Raw genomic sequence first — 12,289 nt, forward strand, 5'->3', positions numbered from 1 at the left:
GGAAAGAAGGCAGACGGGACCCAGGTCTGGGGAAATGGGGGATTGGGGCCCAGTCTTGGATGCCGGTCAAACTGGTGGAAGCAGGGGAAATGGGCTGCCTCAGGAAAGAGGGCAGCAAGGGGGAGTCTGGCCTTGGGCCGGATCATCAGAGAAGTGGGGTTCTCAGAGGGCTGGGGGTGGTGCTCAGCCTTGGGATAAACGGGAGGAAGTAGGACCGGGAAACCCAGCCTTGGGCCTGCGGTTAACGTCGAGGAATGGACAGGGAACCGAGGGAGTGTGCGCGCGGGGGTGGGGGTGGGCCTTCGGGGGTCACGTGGTGGGGTGGCTGGCGCTGCTCTGGGCGTGGCGGGGCGCCCGTGTGTTCCCTGTTGGGCGACGTCACAGCGCGCGCAGGCGTCTGCAGACTGCAAGGCAGCCGGCGACTTTGCCAGGCTACTGTCGCTGTCTTCGCTGCTGCTGCCGCCGCTGCCACCATGGCTCAGTACAAGGGCGCTGCGAGCGAGGCGGGCCGCGCCATGCACCTGATGAAAAAGCGGGAGAAGCAGCGGGAGCAGATGGAGCAGATGAAGCAGCGGATCACCGAGGTGCGGGCTGGGCGGGGCCGCCACAGAGCATGCGCGCTGCGCACTGCCCCCGGCTCCCTGGGGCCCCTCGCGACCCCGGGAGGGAGACCCTTGCTTGCTGACCTCCAGCAAGGGTCAGAAGCGAGCCGGCGACTGTCTGCTCATCTGTAAAGTGGGCCCAGCAGGCTGAGCCGGCCTAGCTTGTGACAAGCCTCCAACAGGCAGTGGTTCTATTGATCACATTGGGGAGCCCCTCGCAGACAAAGAGCATCCTGGCTCTGGCCCCTCAGCCCTGAGAGTTAGGTCTGTGCCCTGAGCCAATGGATCCCAGGAAGGGCAGGCCCCGCAGGTCCAGGCCAATCCACCAGTTGGTGAGGCTCTTCCCAGAGCCCTTTGCCCTGCCACAAAGGTAGGCTCAAGCATCAGGGGTGCTAGCAGGTCACAAAGGCCTCAGTGAGTGGGAGGTCAGGAAGGAAGGAGTTGCCCCCCTCCTCCCTTTGGGCCTTTGCAGTAGACTCTTCCTTTGGAATTCAGGATGTGAGGGGCAATCAGGCTCCTACCTTATGGACCATGGAAGCCGGGTCCAGGCAAAAACCCTTCTCTGTTCATGCCCCACTCAGTGCTGACTCTCTGGCCAGCCAGAGGTACATTTCTCTGCTGGCCACCTCCTCCGGAGGCCACTGGCTAGAGAGGGACCTATGTGGGATGGGCCTGAGCTGGATCGAGAAGGCCTCATGGGAAGCTGTTGGCAGCATCTGGAGCTGTGAGGGAGCCATATTGCTCAGTGAAGGACGAGGTCTCTTGGCCACTCTTCACTCCGCTGTCACCCCTTGACTTGGGTCTCCAGAGCTTCATCTTAAAAGCTGGGTATCGCCCGGGCAGTGTGGCTCAGTGGTTGAGCATCGACCTATGAACCAGGAGGTCACGGTTCCATTCCCGGTCAGGGCACATGTCCAGGTTGCTTGATCCCCAGTGTGGGGAGTGTAGGAGGCAGCCAATCAATGATTCTCTCTCATCGTTGATGTTTCTCTCCCTCTCCTTCCACCCTGGAATCATTAAAAAAATATATATATTTTTAAAAGCTGGGTATGGCCCTGGCTGGTGTGGCTCAGTTGGTTGGAGCATTGCCCTGTACACCAAAAGGTGGGGGGTTCGATTCCTGGACAGGGTACACACCCAGATTGAGGGTTTGATTCCTGGTCGGGGCACATGCAGCAGGAAACTAATCGATGTTTCTCTCTCTCTTTCCCTCCCTCTCTCTAAAATCAATTTTAAAAAAATTAAAAAGGCCAAAACCGGTTTGGCTCAGTGGATAGAGCGTCGGCCTGTGGTCTCGGGGGTCCCGGGTTCGATTCCGGTCAGGGGCATGTGCCTTGGTTGCGGGCACATCCCCGGTGGGGGGTGTGCGGGAGGCAGCTGATCGATGTTTCTAACTCTCATCGATGTTTCTAACTCTCTATCCCTCTCTCTTCTCTCTGTAAAAAATCAATAAAATATATTTTTAAAAAATTAAAAAGGCAGGTAGAACCCATGGATCTAGGGTACTGAGGGAGCTCTGGTCCCCAAGGGGAGGTCTGGAGGGGCCAGAGCAGCTCAGAGGTCACAGGAAAACAACCCCATTTAGCTCCCTCAGCACTGAAAGAGCCCCTCGCAGCCCTGTGGAAAGTTCCATCCACTGAGGAAATGGGGACGTGTTTTTGCCAAGGTCACACTATAGGCCAGGAGCAGATCTGGGACTGGAACCCAGGACCAGGTCCCCACTTCCACCGTGGCGTGGTGGGTGGCCTTCACCGCCGCTCTCCCTCCCCTACAGGAGAACATAATGAAATCCAACATTGACAAGAAGTTCTCTGCGCACTACGATGCGGTAGAGGCAGAGCTCAAGTCTAGCACCGTGGGTAAGCAAGACATGCGTGTCACCCTCTCCTGGACCCAGGGGACTGTTATTTTGCTGGCTCTGGGTGGGCCGATCCTTACCCCCGTGTCTCCTGGCCTCACAGGACTTGTGACCCTGAATGACATGAAGGCCAAGCAGGAGGCACTGGTGAAGGAACGGGAGAAGCAGCTGGCCAAGAAGGAGCAGTCGAAGGAGCTGCAGCTGTGAGTCCTCTGTGCCGGCAGCCCCCTGCCGAGGTGTAGCTAGTGCATGGACTTGGGTCATGCTGGCTCCTGCATCTTCAACAGGGACCCTTGTGTCCTAATCAGAGCACTGCCCATGAACTTGAAGTGGCCCAGGGCAGTAGGACTCCTCAGGGTCTGTACCCCATGGGCCTACACTGAGCCCATAGGTGGCTCTGGCTCATGGAAGGGGCCTCAGGTGAGGATGTGGTGATGATGGCTATCCATGCCTCGCAGGAAGCTGGAGAAGCTGCGAGAGAAGGAGCGCAAGAAGGAGGCCAAGCGGAAGATCTCCAGCCTGTCTTTCACGCTGGAAGAAGAGGAGGAATTGGATGAAGAGGAGGAGGAGGAGACCATGGATGAGGAGGAGTTGGAAAGAGAAGGTGAGGGCAGGCTAGGGGCACCACGTCTGCACTGTGTATAGAGCCCTAGCCTGCTTGGTTCAGTGGATAGAGCATCAGCCTGCGGACTGAAGGGTCCCAGGTTCAATTCCAGTCAAGGGCACATGCCCGGGTTGTGGGCCTGCAAGAGGCAGCTGATCAGTGATTCTCTCTCATCATTGATGTTTCTCTCTCTCTCCCTCTCCCTTCCTCTCTGAAATTAATTTTAAAAATATATTTGAAAATATTTTTTAAAAAGCTGAGTTGGGGTGGGAGCTCGCCTTCAATGGCAGTGAGTCAGAGCCAGTCGTGTGAGCCCCATACAGGGTCTTCAGTGTGAGACGCTGCCAGAGCAAGTTGCTGTAGGTACCATGAAGGATGGACCAAGGACGGGAGAGAATGGTCTAGATCAGGCTGGCTGGTAGAACTTTCTGTGATGATTAGAGGCCTGGTGCACGAAATTTGTGCACGGGTTTGTCCCTCAGCCTGGCCTGCACCCTCTCCAATCTGGGACCCCTCAGGCATCCCTGTGGGATTGGGCCTAAACCGGCAGTCGGACATCCCTCTCACAATCTGGGACCACTGCCTCCTAACCACTTGCCTGCCTGCCTACTTGCCTGCCTGATTGCCCCTAACTGCTTCTACCTGCCAGCCTGATCGCCCCCTAACTGCTCCCCTGCTGGCCTGATTGATGCCTAACTGCTCCCCTGCTGGCCAGATTGCCCCTAACTTCCCTCCCCTGCCAGCCCAATAGCCCCCAACTGCCCTCCCCTGCCTTCCCAATTGCCCCCAACTGCCCTCCCCTGCCGGCCCAATAGCCCCCAACTGCCCTCCCCTGCCGGCCCAATTGCCCCCAACTGCCCTCTCCTGCCACGACCTGCCTCTGCTGGGGCCGGACTCCGCACCACATGGAGCTGCGGGACCCCCAGGCCTCCCTGCGCTAAGTGGCCGCCGGGCCCCGCCTCTGCTGTGCATGCGGCCATCTTGTGGTGGCCATCTTTGTGGCAGCATCGCACGCGAGGGCGCGAGGACCACCTATGCTTTTATTAGTATAGATGGAAATGTCTATGCTGCCAGGTGGCCACTGAGCATGAGGCTTGTGTGACTGGGGCACTAAGTTGTTAAATTGTGTTTGATTAATTTCAGTGTAAATTGACAGCCACAGAAATTCAGTGGCTACTTATGGGGCAGGCAGATCTCAGCTGAGGAAATGAGGGGCTGTAGGGACAACTTGGAAAAGATGGGGAACAAGGACAAAGCCAGCATGGGGGCCCCATGTGCCCTACACCTGCTCCATGCTGGGCCAGGGTCAAGACAGAGGGACAAAAGCAGGGCACTGTTGCCCTGGGCAGTGTGGCTCAGTTGTTTGAGCATCGACCTATGAACCAGGAGGTCACTCTTGTAAGAGTGTCAGGGGTGCTAAGACCAGCAGGTTGAAGAACCACCGTTTTAGTTCATGTCCCAGTTGGGGAAGCTGAGTCCCAGAGTCCAGGATGTTGGCAAGGCTGGCCTTTCCTTCCCTTCTCCCAGTTGGCTGTAAATGGGAAAAAGGAATATCATGCACTTTGGGGGCTGTTGTGAGGATTAGGTGAGACAACAGATATGTGGCCGTGGGACCTGGCCAGGTAGCTCAGTTGGTTAGAGTGACATCTCAGGACACGTAGCTTGTGGGTTCGATGCCCTATCAGGGCACATACAAGAATCAACTAATGGCCCAGCTGGTGCGGCTCAGTGGTTGAGCGTTGACCTATGAACCAGGAGGTCACACTTTGATTGCTGGTCAGGGCACATGCCCGGGGTTTCGGGCTCGATCATCAATGTGGGGCGTGCAGGAGGCAGTCAATCAATGATTCTCTCTTATCATTGATGTTTCTGAAATCAAAAATATTTTTTAACAAGAATCAACTAATGAATGCATAAATAAGTGGAACATCAAATCAATGTTTCTCTTTCTTTTTCCCTCTCCCTTCCTCTCTCTCATTCTCTCAAAAAATCAATTTTAAAAAAGATATGAGACTGTGATGAGCGCAGCTCCTGGAATAGAGGGGGCCCTCGCCGAAGCACCCACTCCTCTGTGGATGCCCTACCCATCCAATGCAATGGAACCTTTGCTCCCCCAGACACTGGCCCTAATGCCATCAGGTCATAGCTGATGGAACAAGAATGCACTACATGTATATGTGCATGTGCATGTGTGTGCATATGCATGTGGAACCTGTAGTCCCAGCCGGCAGTGCAGGCTGCTGTGACTGGGAGCAGAGGGCAATGTGTCCCAGCCAGGGGCGTCTAGGAAGCCTCCAAGGAGGTGGCGTTTGAGCTGGGGCCCGAGCGACAAAGGTCCAGGACCCATCGTGCAGCTGACCTCTGTGTTTCCTTTGGCTCCAGAGATCCCCACGAAGAAGAGGAAATTGGGGAAGAACCCAGATGTGGACACAAGCTTTTTGCCTGACCGTGACCGCGAGGTACAAGCAGCCTGACCCCAGCCCTGGCCCTGACCTTGGCAGAGGCTTTTGCTCAGGGAGTGGGGCCCTGCATGCCCTCTGAGCAGCATTCATTAGTTGATCCTCCCTGTATCCCTTTCCTCTCCCAGGAGGAGGAGAATCGGCTCCGGGAAGAGCTGCGGCAAGAGTGGGAAGCCAAGCAGGAAAAGATCAAGAGTGAGTGCTCATGCCCTAGCTGGTTTGATTCAGTGGATAGAGCATCGGCCCAGGAACTGAAGGATTGTGGGGTCATTTCCGGTCAAAGGCATGTACTTCGGTTCAGGCTCGATCCCCAAACCCCAGCCCCGGTGAGGGCGCATGTGGGAGGCAACCAATCGATGGGTCTCTCTCACATTGATGTTTCTCTCTCCGTGCCTCTCCCCCTCCCTTCCACTCTCTCTAAAAATCAATGGAAAATATCCTCAGTTGAGGATTAACAAACAAACAAAAAGAGTGAGTGCTCACCAAGTGGGACCAGCATGGTCCAGCCTGGGGTGCTGGGCCAGTGAGAGCCCTGGGCTGGAGGCTAAGCCCCAGGGAGCTTGCAGGGGCTGGAAACTCACGGTTCTGGAGACTAAGCGGCAATTCTGCTTTGTAGGTGAGGAAATTGAAATCACCTTCAGTTACTGGGATGGCTCTGGGCACCGGCGGACAGTCAAGGTGGGCAGTGTGGGGCCTGCAGCCCACGCCCTGTGCTCCTCAGATTCAGGGAGGAGGAGCTACAATCCTGGGTTTGGAACCTGCGGGTCCCTTCCTGTGGGTGGCCCCTGGGGGGAGCAGGGAAGAGGGCCTGGCCACCTGTGATGGTGACAGCTCCGGGGTCCCATCTTTCCCTTCCAACTCTGGTATCCTGGGTGCCGGCTCGGACCTCACGCAGATGAAAAAAGGCAACACTATGCAGCAGTTCCTGCAGAAGGCGCTTGAGATCCTGCGCAAAGACTTCAGTGAGCTCAGGTAGGGTGTGTGTGCAGGTGTGAGCATGTGTGAACATGTATATGTGTGTGTGTGCATGTGTGAACATGTATGTGCATGTGGAACCTGCTGTCCCAGCCCTGGTACCAGAAGCCCCAAGTGGTGTCTGCTGCTTGTGGCTCACCAGGATGACTGCTCCCTGTGTACAAAAGTGGCATGCGGCACTGTGCTACTGAAAAGAGGGTCAGGATTCTTTTCATATATATACTAGAGGTCCGGTGCACGGATTTGTGCACCAGTGGGGTCCCTCAGTGTGGCCTACAGGGATCGGGCCGAAACCAGCAGTCCAGGGCTGCCTGCCGTTCCTGCCTGTGGCTCCTGTTCATGCCAGCCCCGCTGTGCCTGCCACGGGCTTGCGCCCAGTCAGTCCCAATCAGGAGAGGCTCGCGCAGCCGCAGTGGCGCTCGCCTGGCGCTCACCATCCGTGAGCCCTGCGTTTGTTGCCCCTCTGTCAGCTGAGCAGTGCTCTCGCTGTGGGAGCACACTGATCACCAGGGGGCAGCTCCTACATGGAGCATCTGCCCCCTGGTGGTCAGTATACGTCATAACAACCTGTCGTTTGGTGGTTCAGTCTTAATGTTGGTCAGTCACTTAGGCTTTTATATATATAGATATTTTTAAATTTTAATTTATTTTGAATATATTTTTATTGATTTTAGAGAGGAAGGGAGAGGGAGAGAGAAACATCAATGATAAGAGAGAATCATTGATCCGCTGTCTCCTGCACACCCCACACTGGGGATGGAGCCCACAACCCAGGCATGTGTCCTGACTAGGAATTGAACCGTGACTTCCTGGTTCATAGGCCAATGCTCAACCACTGAGCCACACTGGCCGGGCGGGATTCTTTTTCCATCCCTTTCACCACACATAGCTTAGGTGGGAGCATGGGCCTTAGCTCTTTAGCCCAGATGTGGGGGATAGTGGGTGCTACTCCTGGGCTCACCAAACCTAGTAGCCGGCCTCCAAGGAGTCGGGGTTGCCTCCCAGCTCCAGCACTGGTCTCCTTGGCTGGCTGCTGCTTCATCCATCCGTGCCCTCCTGCCTTTCTCCCTCAGGTCAGCAGGGGTGGAGCAGCTCATGTACATCAAGGAGGACCTCATAATACCCCACGTGAGTCCCCTCTCTTCCCACAGCCCTGGCAGGGGGAGGGGTGGCGGGCATTGGCCTGCCTGGGGGCTTCGTAGGACAGTCTGCTCTGCTCTGGGGTTTGGCTCGGGCTGGGGAGCGCAGTGTTGATAGCTGTGCCTGCATCCAGCCTGCACGTGGGAGAGGCCGGGATGGGTCATCAGCCATGTCTTTCCTGTCCTTGGCTCCTAGCACCACAGCTTCTACGATTTCATCGTCACCAAGGCCCGAGGGAAGAGTGGTGAGTGCACCCGGCCCAGCCCCTCACCTTCCCCAGCAACTCGCCCGAACATCTCCGGGCAGCAGCCTGAAGGTGGGCTGGCTGCTTCTCCCCGTAGGCCCACTCTTCAATTTCGATGTCCACGATGATGTGCGGCTGCTCAGCGATGCCACTGTGGAGAAGGACGAGGTACAGGGGTGCCGGGGCGCTGGGCCAGGGGAGGGAGGAGCAGTGGACGGAAGGGAAGTGCAGAAGTCAGGCCCTGGAGAGTATCACGCTAAGTGAAATAAGCCAGTGAGAGAAAGACAAGTATCACATGCTCTCACTCCTATGTGGAATCGAATGTACAAAATAAACTGATGAATGGAGTGGATCCAGAGACATGGAAGCATAGAACATACTTCAGAATATCAGAGGGCAGGTGGGGGAGGGTGGGTGGGTGGGAAGAGATCAGCCAAAGACCTTGTATGCATATATGCGTAACCCATGGACACACACAATAGGGTGGTGAAGGCCTGGGGCGGGGGGGTGGGGTGGGCTAGAAGGGGTCAATGGGGAAAATAGGGGCCATATGTAATACTTTCAATAATGAAGATTAAAAAGAGAGAGAGAGAGAGAAGTGAGGTCCCCGGGTGACTCTGAGCACAAGGCCTGGCTGGCCCTTCTCCCTTCCTCAGTCACATGCGGGCAAGGTGGTGCTAAGGAGCTGGTACGAGAAGAACAAACACATCTTCCCCGCCAGCCGCTGGGAACCCTACGACCCCGAGAAGAAGTGGGACAAATACACAGTAAGAAGGCCCCGCCGAGGTGGCCTGGTGCTGGGCTGGTCAGTGGGAGCTGGGGGCTGGGCGCTGGCTGGCTGGGGTGGGCTGCACTGTTCTGCTAGGGGGCCACCGCGATAGGCCAGCCCACCCCACTCAGCTCGGCTTCCCTTCTCTGTCCCTTTGTCCTCACACCAGATCCGGTGAATGCAGAGGTGGAGCAGGCTTGCTCCCCAATCCCCTCCAGTCTCCCCACTGCCCGGGTCTCCAGGACTCCAGAAGCCCAGCTCCCCCATCCTGTGACGTCACCGATCATCCCCCTGCCCCTGATGCTGTCAGTTACTGCTTTTTTCTTTGCAATAAAGAAGTTGTGCCCAGCCGGTGTGGCTCAGTGGTTGAACATCGACCTATGAACCAGGAGGTCACAATTCCATCCCTGGTCAGGGCACATGCCCGGGTTGTGGACTCGATCCCTAGTGTGGGGCGTGCAGGAGGCAGAGGATCAGTGATTCTCTCTCATCATTGATGTTTCTATCTCTCCCTCTCCCTTCCTCTCTGAAATCAATAAAAAATATATTAAAAAAAGAAAAAGAAAAAAAGAAATGCACATGTCAGAGTCAGAGTACCTATACTGTGTTTTATTTAAAAAACACATTTTTTTGCCCAGGCCGGTTTGGCTCAGTGGATAGAGCATCGGCCTCTAGACTGAAGGGTCCTGAGTTTGATTCCGGTCAAGGGCAGATGCCTCGCTTGCAGGCCCTGGTTGCTCGATCCCTGGCCCTGGTTGGGGCATGTGCAGAAGGCAACCAATCAATGCGTCTCTCTCACATTGATGTTTTTCTCTCTCTCTGTCTGTCCCCCTCCCTCCCACTCTGTCTAAAAATCAATGGAGGGATGTCCTCCGGTGAGGATTTCAAAAACAAAAACAAAAGAAAAACAATACATTTTTGAGATAAAATTCACAATAACATAAAGTTCACCATTTTAGCCATTTGCAAGTGTGCAATGCAGGGGTATTTCATACACTGACAATGTTGTGCAACCATCACCTCTATCTAGTTCCAGAATATTTCCAGCACCCCAAAAGGAGACCCCATATCCATTAGCAGTCTCTTCCCCCAACCCCTGGCAACCCTACTCTACTTTCTGTCTGTGTGGATTTTCTATTCTGGAAATTTCACATAAATGGAATCATACAGTATTTGTGGTCTTTGTGTCTGGCAAGAAAGTGTGTGCTTGGTGGGGGTGGGAGGGTGGAAGAGGATTGGGCAGGAATGTGAGTCTGTGGAGGGAGAAGGGGGGCATTTACAAGCCACAGGTCCCTGCGGCCAGCCCGCCCTCCCCAAGGCACCAACGTGGCATTGTGGTTCTTTACTGTGAGTGGGAGGGGTGTTCCACTCCAGGCCTCCCTCCCAGGCCCTGGGGCTTCTTTTGTGTCTCTAAGCTGCTTGTTCTATAGGGGACAGGGCTGTTCTGTGGCTCCCAGCTACCCTACATCACTACCACAGCTATGCAAACCCACCCTGGCCTTCCTTGCTCTGGGCCCTTCCCAGCATCTCTCCTGAGTCCGGACATGAGAAGGCTGCTATGAGCCCGGCTGGGTGGCTCAGAGGTTGAGCATCAGCCTATGAAACAGAAGGTCACAGTTCCTGGGTTGTGGTCTCGATCCCCAGTGTGGGGGGTGCAGGAGGCAGTTGATCAATGATTCTCTCTCATTTGATGTTTCTCTCTCTCCCTCTCCCATCCTCTCTGAAATCAATTTAAATATACACTGAGTGGCCAGATTATTATGATCTCTGAACGCATAATAATCTGGCCACTCAGTGTATATTAGAGGCCCGGTGCATGAATTCGTGCATGGGTGGGGTCCGGCCAGCCTAGCCAGGGGGAGGGGACATGGGCAGTTGGCCGGCCTGCCTGCTGGTTGAACTCCTGGTTGAGGGGACAATTTGCATATTAGCCTTTTATTATATAGGATATACACTGAGTGGCCAGATTATTATGCATTCAGAGATCATAATAATCTGGCCACTCAGTGTACATATTAAAGAGAAGGCTGCTATGAGTGTCCTGCTCAGACTGCTCTGCCCTGGGGCGGGTGGCTTTCACAGCCCCAAGGGGGGAATCTGGCTTAGAGATGGCTGCTCCCCCATTCCCCTTGGGTAAACTGAGGCAGACATACCTGGCTCCAGGACGCTGAGGAAAGCAAACTGACCACTCCTTGCTCCTGCCCTTCTTCCCCTTGCCTGACACCAAGAGAGGGGACAGGAGCCCTACCAGCGTGGCTCAGTGGTTGAGCTTTGACCTATGAACCAGGAGGTCATGGTTTGATTCCTGATCAGAGCACATGCCTGGGTTGCAGACTTGATCCCCAGCAGGGGGCATGCAGGAGGCAGCCGATCCATGATTCTCTCTCATCATTGATGTTTCTATCTCTCTCTCCCTCTCTCTTCCTCTCTGAAATCAATAAAAATATATTTTTAAAAAAGAGAGAGGGCAGGAGACAGCGGCTGGCTGGTAGGAAGCTTCCCGGCTCTGGGTCTGGCCCCACTTCCCTGTGGGCTTTGCTGGGTGCAGAGACTTCTATGCGCTTCTCCTGCAGGCAGGACCCTGTGTTCTGTTCAGCCACGGCCTGGGGAGGCCTGGCTGGTAGCTAGCGGCTCTCACTCCGGCTTCCAGGCCCTGGGTCTGGGATGTGGCCATCTGGGGTCACTTGGAGGAGGGAGGAGGGTGAAATAGACCAGAGCACCTCGGGCACAACCGGGAGGGGGTGGCCAGGCCTGACCTCAGGTCATGAACAAGTCTGAGCAACCTCAATGGGACCTTTTGTTTGGTTCCAGGAACCCTAGAGAGGGGATTGTTTGGCCTTCTGCACCAACCCCCTCCTGCATTCTTTGAGAAGCCACCAGAAGAGCAGGCTTCCCAGGGAAATGAGCCCCTCTCAGCCACCTCATCCAATGGCGGATGTTTCCGCCTTCAGCCTCGTTCCTTCAGGAAAACAAGCTCCTTGAGACCCAATTTGGGGTCCTGGCAGAGAAGGAGCTGGTTTCTGGAAGCCCCTCTAAGTTCCTGGGAGGTTGGGCTGAGGCGGAAGGGAGCCCTTTGGAGTCAGGATCAAGGGGCAGGAGGACTGTCAGGGAAGGAGACCTACTTCCTTGTGGCCAGTGAAGAGATGGGAAAGTCTACACCACAGTGGAGGGGGGGGGCACTGAGGGAGGACCCCTTGTCCTGTGAGGACTATGGCAGCAGCCAGGAAGGCCAAACTGGAAGAGCATTGGCAAAGCAAGCTTCTTTCAGAAAATACATATTTTTATTAATTTCAGAAAGGAAGGAGGAAGCAAAGAGAGAGAGAGAGAGGAAGAGAGAAACATCAACGATGAGAGAGAATCATTGATCAGCTGCCTCCTGCACATTCCACACTGGGGATCAAGCCTGCAACTGAGGCATGTGCCCTGACCGGGAACCGAACCGTGACCTCTTGGTTCATAGGTTGATGCTCAACCACCGAGCCACGCCTGCCCGGCAGCAGCAAGCTTCTTGCAGCTGTCCCCTGAGTTTCTGCCAGGAGAGGGGACTGTCTAGCCCAGGGCTCTCTCCTTGGGACCTTCAGTTCTTATGAATGTGAGGCTCAGAGGCAAGGTTGGGCGGCTGCAGAGAGCAGTTGTGG

The 12,289-nt window shown here is 55.4% G+C and overlaps 1 protein-coding gene across 1 annotated transcript; it reads left to right on the forward strand.

Moving 5' to 3' along the window:
- Positions 1 to 398: 398 nt before the first annotated feature.
- Positions 399 to 8,999, forward strand: FAM50A (family with sequence similarity 50 member A). The gene is made up of 13 exons (XM_054718370.1): positions 399 to 584; positions 2,377 to 2,461; positions 2,564 to 2,663; positions 2,919 to 3,064; positions 5,447 to 5,523; positions 5,652 to 5,718; positions 6,140 to 6,201; positions 6,419 to 6,495; positions 7,572 to 7,626; positions 7,834 to 7,882; positions 7,980 to 8,050; positions 8,539 to 8,649; positions 8,821 to 8,999. The coding sequence occupies exons 1-13, from the start codon at positions 474 to 476 to the stop codon at positions 8,827 to 8,829; spliced, it is 1,020 nt and encodes a 339-aa protein (XP_054574345.1). The 5' UTR covers positions 399 to 473; the 3' UTR covers positions 8,830 to 8,999.
- Positions 9,000 to 12,289: the final 3,290 nt, after the last annotated feature.

This window comes from Eptesicus fuscus, chromosome 1 (assembly GCF_027574615.1).
Source record: "Eptesicus fuscus isolate TK198812 chromosome 1, DD_ASM_mEF_20220401, whole genome shotgun sequence".
Lineage (NCBI taxonomy): Eukaryota > Metazoa > Chordata > Mammalia > Chiroptera > Vespertilionidae > Eptesicus > Eptesicus fuscus.

Excerpts from the sequence above, each read along its gene's own strand:
- FAM50A (XM_054718370.1), top strand. The coding sequence starts at position 474 with ATGGCTCAGTACAAGGGCGCTGCGAGCGAGGCGGGCCGCGCCATGCAC. Across the intron at positions 2,664-2,918 it reads CAGTCGAAGGAGCTGCAGCT|GAAGCTGGAGAAGCTGCGAG; the intron begins GTGAGTCCTCTG and ends CATGCCTCGCAG. Across the intron at positions 3,065-5,446 it reads GGAGGAGTTGGAAAGAGAAG|AGATCCCCACGAAGAAGAGG; the intron begins GTGAGGGCAGGC and ends CTTTGGCTCCAG.